Source organism: Dama dama, chromosome 7, assembly GCF_033118175.1.
Source record: "Dama dama isolate Ldn47 chromosome 7, ASM3311817v1, whole genome shotgun sequence".
Taxonomy (NCBI): domain Eukaryota; kingdom Metazoa; phylum Chordata; class Mammalia; order Artiodactyla; family Cervidae; genus Dama; species Dama dama.
The window spans coordinates 30,156,573-30,169,992 of NC_083687.1; the positions used below are offsets into that span (position 1 = coordinate 30,156,573).

At 53.2% G+C, this 13,420-nt stretch overlaps 1 protein-coding gene across 1 annotated transcript; it reads left to right on the forward strand.

Annotated features, from left to right (window-relative positions):
* The first annotated feature begins 399 nt into the window (after positions 1-399).
* PPP1R18 (protein phosphatase 1 regulatory subunit 18) lies at positions 400-9,355 on the forward strand. Its single transcript, XM_061147191.1, has 3 exons — positions 400-2,542; positions 6,889-7,096; positions 8,487-9,355. Exons 1-3 carry the CDS (start codon positions 929-931, stop codon positions 8,504-8,506), a joined length of 1,842 nt encoding a protein of 613 aa, XP_061003174.1. The 5' UTR covers positions 400-928; the 3' UTR covers positions 8,507-9,355.
* Positions 9,356-13,420: the final 4,065 nt, after the last annotated feature.

Sequence of the window (13,420 nt, forward strand, 5' to 3'; positions counted from 1 at the left end):
AGAGAAGCGGTGTGGAGCCGGTGCTCCGTACGCCTGGGGCGCTCGCTCGCCCGGGACCCCGGGGCATCGCCGGTGGGGGAGGCCGGCGGCGGGCCCCGGACAGAGTTAGGTTTCGTGGGGGGTGGACGCCAGGGTTCTGGGAACGCGCTGGCAGCTCCGATCGCTGGGTTCCGAAAGTCCCCGGGGGAGGGTATTTCCCCTGACCCGCCCCGGGGCGGAGTGCAGGGCGGAGGGGTGGGGGCTGGGGGGTCGGAGAGGCGTGGCTGGAGCCGAGCTGGAAGGGGAGCCCGAACCTCCGGGGCCCGCGCTGAGACTCGCCGGGCTGCAACCGCCGAGCTCCCTCGCCCCTCTGTCCCCGATTCCCCCTTCTCCCCTGGACCTGTCCACTCTCCGCCCTCCCACCTTCCCGACACCCCTTCAGGTCCCACTGCCCCCTCTCCGGCGGGGGTCCCGCTGACCTCGCTTCCCACTCCAGCTGCTCCTGGGGTAGCGGTCAGGCAACCTCGCTCGGATCCTGCCCCGCTCACCCCCCAGCCTCTCGTCTCTCTTCTCCCTCGCGCCAACTTCTTTCGTTTTTCTCTCTTCTGACATCCCGGGGACTGTTTCTGATACCCAGTAACCTATACCCACAAATCTGACTCCTGTCTCTTTGCCGTGAATCTCCACTCTTCCTCTCCACCCACCTCCCCCAACCCCATCACCTGGCTCTTAGTTTCCTCTTCACTTTCTCAGTTTTTCCCCTTTCTCTGACCGCCCCCCCCCCCGCCCCCTTTCCCACTGTCCTCACCCTCAGCTCCTCTGTGTCCCACCTCTCCCCCCGACCCCCGCTTCCTCTCCGCCCTCCCATTCTCACCTCCTGGGCCCCTCTGGAGCCTCTCCTTCCTGTTCTCTGCCCCCCAGTGTTCCCCCCACCCTCCCCAAGGCGACCATGGCCACCATCCCAGACTGGAAGCTACAGCTGCTAGCCCGGCGCCGGCAGGAAGAGGCAGCCGTTCGCGGGCGTGAGACGGCAGAGCGGGAGCGGCTGTCGCAGATGCCAGCCTGGAAGCGGGGCCTTCTGGAGCGCCGCCGGGCCAAGCTTGGTCTGTCTCCTGGGGAGCCTAGCCCTGCGCCTGGGACTACGGAGGCTGGACCTCCAAACCCAGATGAGTCTGCTGTCCTCCTGGAGGCCATTGGGCCCGTGCACCAGAACCGATTTATCCGGCAAGAGCGCCAGCAGCAGCAACAGCAGCGGAATGAAGAGCTACTCACCGAGAGACGGCCTGGACCTTTGGAGACCCGGGGGCGGAGACCCAGCCCTGGGGAGACACGGGATCCCAGCCCCAAGGGAAGAGAGTCCAGGGAAGAGCGGCTCAGTCCCAGGGAGGCCAGAGAGAAGAGGCTGGGGATAGGGGGAGCTCGAGAGTCGAGCCCCAGGCCTTTGGAGTCCCAGGACTGGAGGCAGAGCCCAGGAGAGGCTGGAGACAGGAGCTCCAGACTGTCAGAGGTGCGGAAATGGAGGCTGAGCCCTGGAGAAACTCCTGAGCGGAGTTTGAGACTGGCAGAGCCCCGAGAACAAAGCCCCAGGAGGACAGAGGCGGTGGACAGTAGACTGAGCCCAGAAGAGCCTGACAACCAGAAGCTGGGCCTGACAGAGTCCCGTAAATGGAGGCCTGACCCCAGAGAGTCTCAGGGACAGAGTTTGGGACAACCGGAGGCATCAGAGTGGAGGCCGAGCTCAGGAGAAGAAAGAAGAGACTGCTCAGAGGAATGGGGGAGAAAGGACGAGAGGCCGATTCCAAGGATGGTCCCAGAAGGGACCACAGCGTCGTCAGAGACCCCGACAAGGGAGGCTCCAGACAGTCACTCTGCAGGACCAGAGGGAGCAGAGCAAAGGCCCAGCCCCGTGGAGGATGGCGAGAGGGGCCCGCGGCCGACAGAAGGGTGGAAATGGACCCTGAACTCTGGAAAGGTCCGAGACTGGACACCCAGGGACACAGAGCCTCAGCCCCAGAAACCAGACACTCCAGAGTCTGCCGAGAAGCACGTGGGTCCTCTGGGTGCAGAGGCTGGAGAAGGGGAGGCTAAGAAGGAGGAGGCGGGAACTCAGAGCAGGCCTCTGGGCGCCCTGCAGAACCGCTGCTCTACGCCCTCCCCCCTCTCCCCAGAGGACGCCGGGACTGGAGCCTCTAGACGGCAGGAAGAGGAAGCAGGGGAACTCCGGCCCCCACCAGCAGCCCCTCTGTCTCCCCCACCCCCAGCCCCACCTGCCCCCCAGTCCCTTGGGGATCCCCTCATGAGCCGGCTCTTCTATGGGGTGAAGGCAGGGCCAGGGGTGGGGGCCCCCCGCCGCAGCGGACACACCTTCACAGTCAACCCCCGGCGGTCCGCGCCCCCTGCAGCCCCTGCCTCTTCAGCCGCCCCAGCCACAGCTGACGTGGCGGTCCCCGGGGCTGGGAAGAAGCGGTACCCGACGGCGGAGGAGATCTTGGTTCTGGGGGGCTACCTCCGCCTCAGCCGCAGCTGCCTTGTCAAGGGGTCCCCTGAAAGGCACCACAAACAGGTAGGGAGCAGCCAACCCAGACTTCTTGGCCAGCCCACTCATCACTGCTCTGTGGACTCCTGTCTCTCTCCCTTTTTTCCTACCTCTGTATCCTTGTATCCTTGTCTATTCTTGTTCATTCCTGCTACCACCCTTCCTCCCCTGAACACACACCCTTCTTGTGGCCCTTCTTTTCCATTCATTTCCCAGCCCAAAGAGCCTGCCCCGCAATCAAGCTCGCTGTCCTGGGTGTGTCTCTCTCGGGGTGTGCCCGGGCTCCTCACTTCTTCTCTCCCTCAGGCTCTGAGTTCCCCCCACCCCATGCTTTCCATTCCCAAGTCTGTGACCCAACCCAGCCCATCTGGGTGGGAGACCCGAGTTGAGGCCACAGCCTGGAGTCTATGCGGGCAGGGTCTGCAGGGCAAAAGTGGGCAAAAGAATGCCAGGGTAGGAAGCCTGGGGAGGCAGAGGGGGTGGCTTTGGGGTTTTAGGGAGAGATGGCAGGGAGAAGCGAGTGGAGGAACGTCTCAAAGGCCCAAGGCCGGGGGGGGGGGGGGGGCGGTTTGCAGAGCGGAGTGGGGACATCCTAGGATAGTGGGGGAGGGGAATGGAACAGGGGCTGGCCAAGGAGCAGAGAGAAGGCTTTTGAACCCCGAGTCTGCCCCATGGGAGAGACACACACAGAGGCCATTTGAAGTGGGTGACCTCGGGGTTGCACACCCCCAGCTGGGCCACGGCTTCAGACAGTGCTCCCTTCTCTCTTGGGACAAGAAAAGCCTTCTCCTCTTCCAAAATACGCCCCCCCCACCCCTCCCTTCCAGTCCTTCCTCCCTGGGCGTCCCCTCCCTCCCCAGAACTGGCTCAGCAGTTGGTTTTCCCCTTTCTTCCTGCCATCCTGGCCTCTCCCTCCTCTTGGGGTAGAAAGAAAGAGAAGTGAATTTGGAGGCACTGTGCTGAGAGCAGAGAGCACAATGGGAGTCGAGGGCAGGGCTGGGGACCGGGGCCAGCAGAAGGTCAGAGGTTAAATTGGAAAAAAGGCGGTGCAGGGAAGTTGGAAACAGCCAAGCTGACTTCTTCCCCTGGCGCTAGCCCAACTCCTGCCCCATACACCAGTTTCCAGCTTGAAAATCTGCAAGGAAAGAGAAGTTCTGTATCTAACACATCTCCAGCCCTCATCCCGTGTGCGTCATCCTCAGATTGTTTTTCGTGTCCCCGGTGTCAGTGGGAAAGCACAAGGGTCGGGAGTCACTTGAGACCCCAGCTCATCTTCACATGAAGCTTAAGCTCCCATCCCAGAGCCCTGGCCCCTGGGTCTGTCCTGAGCTGACTGCTAGGTGACCCCTTTGCCTCCAGGCTGGGCAAGGAACTAGGTCAGGAACAGCCAGGGTGAGATGTTCAGAGAAGTTACTTCCTACCGTAGAGGCTGTCTTGTGCCTCTGGGGAGGAACAAAGAGGGGAAGGCATGAAGTCTGGGGCCCAAAGGCCGGGGACTGAGTGCAGGGCAGGACCTGCAAGAGGGAGGGAGGTCCTAGATCCTAGGTCAGGGAGCAAGGGGGGCCGGAAGCAGATCGCCCAAACAGGAAGCCTGGGGTGGGGGCCGGAAGGCTGGTGGGCTGAGTGGCAAACACGGGGCCATGGGCCTGGCCAGAACTGAGCTCAGGATGTGGTGAGAGAATAAGGAAGCAGCTGCTTCAGGTGGGGGTGGGGAAGCAGCAGTGCAGAGTACTCTGGGCCCAGACACTTTCCCCTCAGCTCTCCCTCAGGCCTTCTCCTCTCTCCCAGCACCCTGCTCATCAGGGACGGGCATGTCCAGCCCTGCCTATCAGATCAGGGGCAGGAGGACCCCGCCATCTAACACTACCCCCCCTTCCCTAAATAACTCCTGTTTGCAGGCTAATTCCATCAAACGTCTCCCTGCCACTGGGAAAGAAGCCCCAGCCCTGCCACTGGAGCCCAGGGGTTGGGCCGTGGCCCGTGCCCTTCCCCAGAGGCCCCTCTGGCAGGGAGGTCAGCCCCTCCTCTCTCCAGCCCCCTCGTGACCTTATATAGCTGATGAGAGAGGAGTGAGTCACCCCGTCCGTACCACCCCCCCCCAAACACACACACCCCATGAAGGCTGTGCATTCCTGAGAAGCCCTGTCAGAAGTTGGGGGGGTGGTGAGGAGAGAAGCAGGGTTGGGGGAGAGACAAACATGGACAGAGTGCAAATAAAATGGCTCCTTTAACCAGAGCGGATAATAAACTACAGAGCTCGTTATCTCAAAAGGTGACATGAAAAGAAAACAGAAGTGGGTTCCCAGAAGTTTGGGTAAACCTGTCAACAGTAGAAGTGGTTCCTTTGGAGCAGTCAGGATATAAGGGGTCTGGTTCCTGTCACTCAGTTCTACCAGCTGACTGTTCCACAGATGCAGACTGGGGGTCGTCTGTGTACGGGCTGCACCGCCCCCCCTCCCCCACCCCGCAAGAGTGTTCCCCCAGTGTTGGTCTTCTGTTGGGATGCCATCTGACGTCTGGGTGAATGGAGCCTTCCTTACCCATTGAAGCGACTTCCATGCTTCTATTGACAGCAGACAAAAATAAGTAACCAAATATGTAAATCCTCTGGTAGGTTAGGGCTTCCCTGGTGTTCAAATGGTAAAGAATCTGCCTGCAATGCAGGAGACCTGGGTTCAATCCCTAGATCGGGAAGATCCCCTGGAGAAGGAAATGGCAACCGACTCTAGTATTCTTACCTGGAAAATTCCATGGACAGAGGAGCCTGGTGGGTTACAGTTCATGGAGTTGCAAAGAGTTGGACAGGACTGAGCGACTAACTTTCTTTTTGGTAGGTTAGGTTAAAAGGTGGTTAAGTGATTATGGGAAAAAATTAGGACAGAGACAAATGGAACTTTGAGGGCCAGATGGTAGGAGGAGCAAATATGACTTTATAATAGCATGATCCAAAGGGAGGGAGCCACAGCAATATTTGGGGGAAGAGCATTCCAAGCTGAGGGAACAGCCAGTGCAAAGGCCCTGAGGTAGGAATGCCTGGGGGTGGGACTGGAGGAAATCACAGCCCATGTGGATGGAGTGGAGGAGGATGCACAGTGTTGAGTGGGGAGGGGCACATTGGAGCCCCTCCTAGGCCTTGGCTAGGTTCTGGCTTTTGTTCCCAGAGAGGTAGGCCCGTGCCAGGTTTGGACCCAGAGAGTGACACACACGTATCTGAGTTCTTGCTTCCCATAGGGACCCAGGTGTTAGCAACTACCTGTCCAGCCACCATCCTGGTTTCTCTCTTCTCATACACCAGTCCATGCAGAGACTTGGGGATGCAGGGCCCCCAGTCCCCGGTTTCCCCAGCGGATGCTAGAGAAGGCCCGAGGAGATCCTCTGGACCTTTCCAAGCAGTTCATATGGAATCCTCCTGTTTGTCTCCTTAATCGCTTTGGCTCCCAGAGTTAATCCCACCCTGCCCCTTCCCCGTGAGCTTCTTAGGAGGGCAGAGGGGAAGGGTAAAAGGGTAGTGAGAACAGCTGGGGCTTGCCGGCTCTTGCGCCAGTTTGTTTACGAGGATTTTCTGCCCCCTCCAGATTCCTTCTGGTCGCCTGTCTCTGTCACCGCACGTCCCTTCTGGTGCACTCCCCACCCCCTTCGCGTGTTTGCCTGGACTTTCCTCTCTGCCCTGTCACCTCCCCCGCAGCTGCCGCTTTCAGGGACTTGGGCTTATCATCTCCCTGGGTTTTGGGGGACAGTCTCCTTTCCTCTGGCTTTTCTGTTGGTCTCTGCCCCGCTGACAGAGCCAAAACCCTTTCCTGGGGGCCCACTCCAGCTGCAGGAGAGGAGTGAGTGGGGTGGGAGGGGCTGGTGTTCAGGGTCCTGGGTTCTCCCCCGAACTGCAAGGGACCAAGGCTCTGGAAACTAGTGTGCCTGTCTTGGCTTTTGCCTGCGACTCCCTCCCAGCCAGCTCCTTCCTGCCCAGGAGACTCAGCTCTCACCTCCCCTGGGGAGTCCCCCTGATTGCTCCCAGGGTGCCCAAAGACTCAGTTCTGATCACAGGGCTTATATCCAGGTTTTTAATTTCTCTTTACCTTTCCACCTCCCACACTCTAAAAGCAGAAACCTTGATCCTGGGTTCCTCACTCCTGCCACCCAGGCCCCTGCCGAAGCTCAGGCCAAAGTCAATGTTTTTCAAACGGTATGATTGAAGAGGGGAAATCTGGGATTGGCCAGCGAGTACCGCGTACCGAAAGGAAAACTGGCTTCCAGAGTGGCTAGGGCGGGCAAAGTCAGCGAGTCGTGCCCAAACCCAGTCTGCACTCCCCCTGGTCCTGCACCTGTTACCGTGCGGTCTGACCTCGCCTCCTCCCCGCTTTCTCTCCCACCCTCAGCTCAAGATCTCCTTCAGCGAGACAGCCCTGGAGACCACGTATCAGTATCCCTCCGAGAGTTCGGTGCTAGAAGAGCTGGGCCCGGAGCCTGAGGCCCCCAGCGCCCCCAGTCCCCCAGCGGCCCAAGCCGACGACGAAGAGGAGGAGGAGGAACTGTTGCTGCAGCCAGAGCTTCAGGGCGGGCTGCGCACCAAGGCCTTGATAGTGGGTGAGCGCAGACTTCGCCGGCCCGTTGGCGCCGCCTGCTGGTCGGAGCGGGCACTGCGGTTCAGGAGGAAGGGGGATTTAATGTTGGCGCTTGGAAGGGGCTTGGCGGGGACTCTAGCCCAAGAGCTCCCTCAGTTCAGTTCAGTCTCAGTCATGTCCGACTTTCTGCTACCCCATGGACTGCAGCACGCCAGGCGTCCCTGTCCATCACCAACTCCCTGAGTTTACTCAAACTCATGTTCATTGAGTCGGTGATGCTGTCACCATCTCATCCTCTGTCGTCCCCTTCTCCTCCTGCCCTTAACCTTGCCCAGCCTCAGGGTCTTTTCAAATGAATCAGCTCTTCGAATCTGGTGGCCAAAGTATTGGAGTTTCAGCTTCAACATCAGTCCTTCCAATGAATATTCAGGACTGATTCCTTTAGGATGGACTGGTTTGATCTTCTTGCAGTCCAAGGGACTCTCAAGAGTTTTCTTCAACACCACAGTTCAAAAGTATCAATTCTTTGGCGCTTTTTTCTTTATAGTCCAACTCTCACATCCATACATGACTACTGGAAAAACCATAGCCTTGACTAGATGGACCTTTGTTGGCAAAGTAATGTCTCTGCTTTTTAATATGCTGTCTAGGTTGGTCGTAGCTTTTCTTCCAAGGAGCAAGCATCTTTTATTTTCATGGCTGCAGTCACCATCTGCAGTGATTTTGGAACTCCAAAAAATAAAGTCTGCCACTCTTTCCACTGTTTCCCCATCTATTTGCCGTGAAGTAATGGGACCAGATGCCATGATCTTAGTTTCCTGGATGTTGAGCTTTAAGCCAACTTTTCCACTCTCCTCTTTCACAGTTCCTTTTAACAGATGGGAAAACTGAGGTCCTGGGAAGCGAAAGGCACATAAGATCTCCACATTTCTAAACCAGGACTCTTTCTGAGCGCTCTAGTGTGGTTAACACAGGATTTGGATCAGACAGGCCTGAGTTTGAATTCCATCTTGTCTCTTACTTTGTGGTGTTACATCAGGGTAACTGCCTGACCTCTAGCCTCAGTTTATTATTTTTGAAATGAGGTTAATAATAACCACCTCTTGGAATTGTTGAGAGGGTTAAGAACTTTTTGGGAAGCACTTAGGAACAATGGCTGGACATTGAATAACTTAACCTCTCCTGGGGTTATTGCAAGATTAAACAAGTTATGAGAATGGCTGGCAGAGAATCCAGGCTAAATGAAATGAGTGATGGCTGCTGTTACTAGTAGTAGCAACAGGCACTCAGGATGTGGGAGAGGTTATAAGATTTTCTGCATGCCAGCTGGCCTTGAGTGTGGGGACTGGGTGGGGAAGCGGGAGGCGGAGACCCTCTCTCATCCTCTATCCTTGCTGCCTCCTCTCCCACAGATGAGTCTTGCCGGAGGTGACCCTCTTCCAACACAGAGATACACCTCCCTCCTTCCCGGAACTGAAGATTCTGGAGCCCAGAAGGTTCAGAGCAGACAGACAGACCCTCAACATGAGCCTTGTAGGAAAGGGCAACCAACATCTTCCACCTTGCTTTCCTCTTCCTGTTTCTGGGGGCAGAGGCAACCACTCAGTTTCCACCCTCCTCAGACACGCTGCTGCCTCCTAGGTGATCCGAGATCCCCATCCAGTCCTGGGGAGGAGCTCAGAGCTCCCAGGGCCGGGGTAGAGATGGAGCACCCTAGCCATCTCCATGGGCAGGGTACCCTCTCCTCGACTCCCTACCACCCTCTGGCGGCTCCCCCATCTCCCTGGAAGACCCAGCCCCCACTGCATTTACAGCACCTCTCCCTCCTGTTCCTTAGGTCCCTGCCCCTTTGTTTACAGTTCCTGCTGCTTCTCTTGTCTACAGCCTGGTTTACAGCCCCCCACCCCCGCCATCCCCAGCCCCACCTGCCAAAGTCCTGGGTTTACAAGCCACGCCTACTTGCGTGTCCATGTAGAATCTCCTTCTCTGTCCCCTGAAGTCCCTGCTCTGGGGGGACCTGGGGCATGGCTTCCTCCACTTTTGCTCAGTATTACCGTGTCTCACTTTCCCCCAAGAGGGAAGGCTGGGAATCTTAACTCTGTATCCCCCTCTAGTTATTTAATTCTGTTCCTCCTGATGGTTCACAATTGAATTATGAAGGTGTGGGGTGAGTCATGAGGGACCTCAACTCTCTTCCCCCCATGTCTCCTTCCTTCTCAATTGCCTGGGTTTTTGTTTTTGTTTTTTTTTATTTTCTATAATAAAATGGAGCTCTCTCCGACTCTCCGGCTGCTTCTCTTTCTTTTGAAAAAGGGAATGGGGGTGGGGGTGGGATAGAGTGGGCTCTGGGTTCCTCATTCCAGGCCTCTCTCGCCTTCTTACTAGCCATAAAGAGGAAGCAGCCGTGGCTGTGGGAGGGGAAAATATGACAGGGAGCCAGAAACTCAGCACTGACCATGGAGAAAGGGTTCTGGGAGAAGCTGGCACTGGTTTCTCCGAGGACCAGCGGTAGATGGGCTGGGGATTTTTTGTTGTTGCTTTGATTTAGTTTTGTTCTTGCTGTGCCTCTCAGCTTGTGGCATCTCAGTTCCCCAACTAGGGACTCATCCTGGGCCTCTGTGATGAAACCACCAAATCCTAACCACTAGACCACCAGGGAACTCCCTGTTTTGTTTTCTTCCTTTTTTTTTAAATTAAATTAAAAAAAATTTTGGACTTCCCTGGTGGTCCAGTGGTTAAGAATCTGCCTGCCAATGCAGGGGACACAGGTTTGATCCCTGCTTCAGAAGATGCCACCTGCTGCAGGGCAACTAGGCTGGCATTCCACAGCTACTGAGCCTGGGTACCTAGAGTCCGTGCTCTGAAATGAGAAAAGCCACCACAGTGAGAAGCCCTCCTGCCCACCTCAGCAAAGAGTAGCCCCCGCTTGCTGCAAATAGAGAAAGTTCATGCACATTGAAGACCCAGTGCAGCCAAAAATAAATAAACTATTTTAAATGATTAAAAAAATAATTTTTAAATTAATTTCTTTTTTTTTTAAGTCTAGGGCTGGTTTGAGTAAGGACTGTTGAAGCATCCACCACACTAGACATACCACAAGGACAAACAGTCGGTTGGGTTCACTGCAGCATCCCCATGCCTGGCACCTGATAGACACACACAATTATTTTTAGAATGAATGAAAAAATGAGCAGATGAAAAGAGATAAGAATTTGGAAGCAAAGGACACTGAATTGAAGGATTCTGGTATTCAGAAGCCTAGTGCAAGGCAAGCAGCCAGAGAGTATATGATTAGTAGTGGCTAATCCAGGGGATTTTACTCCAAGACTCAAGACCGTAAGTAATAAATCTCTTGAAACTGCTGCAAAATAGTACACAGGGGCAGATTCCTGAAAACGGTCTCCTCTGATAGACAACTGGTTTTACATTCCTAAAGTTTTAAGAACCATAGATAATTCATGGCTTTGTGGCCCAAGTATAGTTGGCATTGGGACACTTTCCCGTTTCAGTGAATTTGTATCTTCTACATGTGGAATATTTACATTTTACTTATCAGGTTTTTTTTTTCTTCAGTTCTCCAGGCTAATAAAGATATGGCAGATATAGTCCTATCACTAGAGGAAGATCCTCCTTTATTAAAACCAAAATGTATTAGAAAAACTGATCTTAAACACATGCCAAAGATGTTCCCAGCAAGGGAATAAGCAAGGTGTCAAAAGAATAAGCCACTTCAGAGAGGGTGTGAGTATGAAGGGAGAGTACTCACATTAGTAGCTAATTAGGTAAAGACCCTAATTAGTTTTGACCCAGGAAAGCAGAAGTAAGAAGCTCTGAGATGCCAGGGGTGTTCACAGTACACTTCAGAAACAGAAAACAGAAACAAAAACTGCATTCATGATGTCAATGATGTGGAGGTACTTGTGGCTGTTAGTTGGAATAACAAATGTTTAGTTTCCCAACACAGTGTCAGGTAAATCCAATTAGTTGTAAAAGTATGAAGCAGAATCAGAGGTCAGACAGTAGTCAAGCAACAAGTTCTGCTTGTTTAAAATTAAGCAGCCACCAGTGACTTTCTCAAGCTGTTAGCAACAACAACAACAACAAAAAAGAATACAATTTGGATATCTCTTAGTTTGCAGATCTTTTAAAATAACGTTATGAGACAGCACCAAGAAAAGAGAGTACCTTTGCTTTTTCTCCACATCCTGAGTTTTCATCTGCCTGGAATCCTCGATTAAGCCTAACCTGTATTCACTTCTTGCAGAAGGTACCTGTCCTAGCAAAGGTCACTCCTAATCAGTGATCTGTAACAAGCATGGACCTGATCTAATTTGAGCGCCCCACCCCACAAGCGCACACATGCACGCACACACACACACACACACCTTGCATTATTTTTGGCTCCATATAAGTTAGCATTTTATATTATTATGTATTTTGTCTCTGCAGGCTGGTCTCCACCCCAACCCTCTGCCACTGTAAATTCGGTAAGGGATTTGTTTCTGATTTGTTCTTTGCTATATCCCTGGGTACTGAAACTGTGCCTGGCCCACATTGAAAGTGTTGGTCACTCAGTTATGTCCGACTCTTTGTGACTCCATGGACTGTAGTCGGCCAGGTCCCTCTGTCCATAGAATTCTCCAGGCAAGAATACTGGAGTGAGCTACCATTTACTCCTCCAGGGGGTTCTTCCCCACCTAGTGATCAAACCCAGGTCTCTTGCACTGTAAGCAGATTCTTTCCTACCTGAGCCACCAGGCACATTAGGTTCTCAATATAGTTGAATGAAATGAGTGAGTGTAATACTCAAGAAAATTAGAGCTATCAAGGGAACATTTCATGCAAAGATGGGTTCAATAAAGGAGAGAAATGGTATGGACCTAACAGAAACAGAAGATATTAAGAAGAGGTGGCAAGAATACACAGAAGGACTATACAAAAAAGATCTTCACGACCCAGATAATCACGATGGTGTGATCACTCACCTAGAGCCAGACATCCTGGAATGTGAAGTCAGGTGGGCCTTAGAAAGCATCACTATGAACAAAGCTAGTCGAGGTGATGGAATTCCAGTTGAGCTATTTCAAATCCTGAAAGATGATGCTGTGAAAGTGCTGTACTCAATATGCCAGCAAATTTGGAAAACTCAGTGGTGGCCACAGGACAGGAAAAGGTCAGTTTTCATTCCAATCCCAAAGAAAGGCAATGCCAAAGAATGCTCAAACTACTGCACAATTGCACTCATCTCACACGCTAGTAAAGTAACACTCAAAATTCTCCAAGACAGGCCTCAGCAATACGTGAACTGTGAACTTGCAGATGTTCAACCTGGTTTTAGAAAAGGCAGAGGAACCAGAGATCAAATTGCCAACATCCGCTGGATCATCGAAAAAGCAAGAGAGTTCCAGAAAAAGCATCTATTTCTGCTTTATTGACTATGCCAAAGCCTTTGATTGTGCGGATCACAACAAACTGTGGGAAATTCTTCAGGAGATGGGAATACCAGACCACCTGACCCACCTCTTGAGAAACCTATATGCAGGTCAGGAAGCAACAGTTAGTACTGGACATGGACCAACAGACTGGTTCCAAATAGGAAAAGGAGTATGTCAAGGCTCTATATTGTCACCCTGCTTATTTAACTTATATGCAGAGTACATCATGAGAAACGCTGGGCTGGAAGAAGCACAAGCTGGAATCAAGATTGCTGGGAGAAATATCAATAACCTCAGATATGCAGATGACACCACCCTTCTGGCAGAAAGTGAAGAGGAACTAAAAAGGCTCTTGATGAAAGTGAAAGAAGAGAGTGAAAAAGTTGGCTTGAAGCTCAACATTCAGAAAACTAAGATCATGGCATCTGGTCCCATCACTTCATGCCAAATAGATGGGGAGACAGTGGAAACAGTGTCAGACTTTATTTCGGGGGACTCCAAAATCACTGCAGATGGTGACTGCAGCCATGAAATTAAAAGACGCTTACTCCTTGGAAGGAAAGTTATGACCAACCTAGATAGCATATTAAAAAGCAGAGAGATTACTTTGCCAACAAAGGTCCGTCTAGTCAAGGCTATGGTTTTTTCCAGTGCTCATGTATGGATGTGGGAGTTGGACTGTGAAGAAAGCTGAGCGCCGAAAAATTGATGCATTAGAACTGTGGTGTTGGAGAAGACTCTTGAGAGTCCCTTGGACTGCAAGCAGATCCAACCAGTCCATCCTAAAGGAGATCAGTCCTGGGTGTTCATTGGAAGGACTGATGCTGAAGCTGAAACTCCAATACTTTGGCCACCTCATGCGAAGAGTTGACTCATTGGAAAAGACCCTGATGTTGGGAGGGATTGTTGGG

What these genes read in the sequence shown, in the direction of transcription:
- PPP1R18 (XM_061147191.1), top strand. Translation starts at nt 929, where the DNA reads ATGGCCACCATCCCAGACTGGAAGCTACAGCTGCTAGCCCGGCGCCGG. An exon ending in CTGAAAGGCACCACAAACAG is followed by an intron (nt 2,543 to 6,888) that starts GTAGGGAGCAGC and finishes TCCCACCCTCAG; the next exon opens with CTCAAGATCTCCTTCAGCGA. An exon ending in CACCAAGGCCTTGATAGTGG is followed by an intron (nt 7,097 to 8,486) that starts GTGAGCGCAGAC and finishes CCTCTCCCACAG; the next exon opens with ATGAGTCTTGCCGGAGGTGA.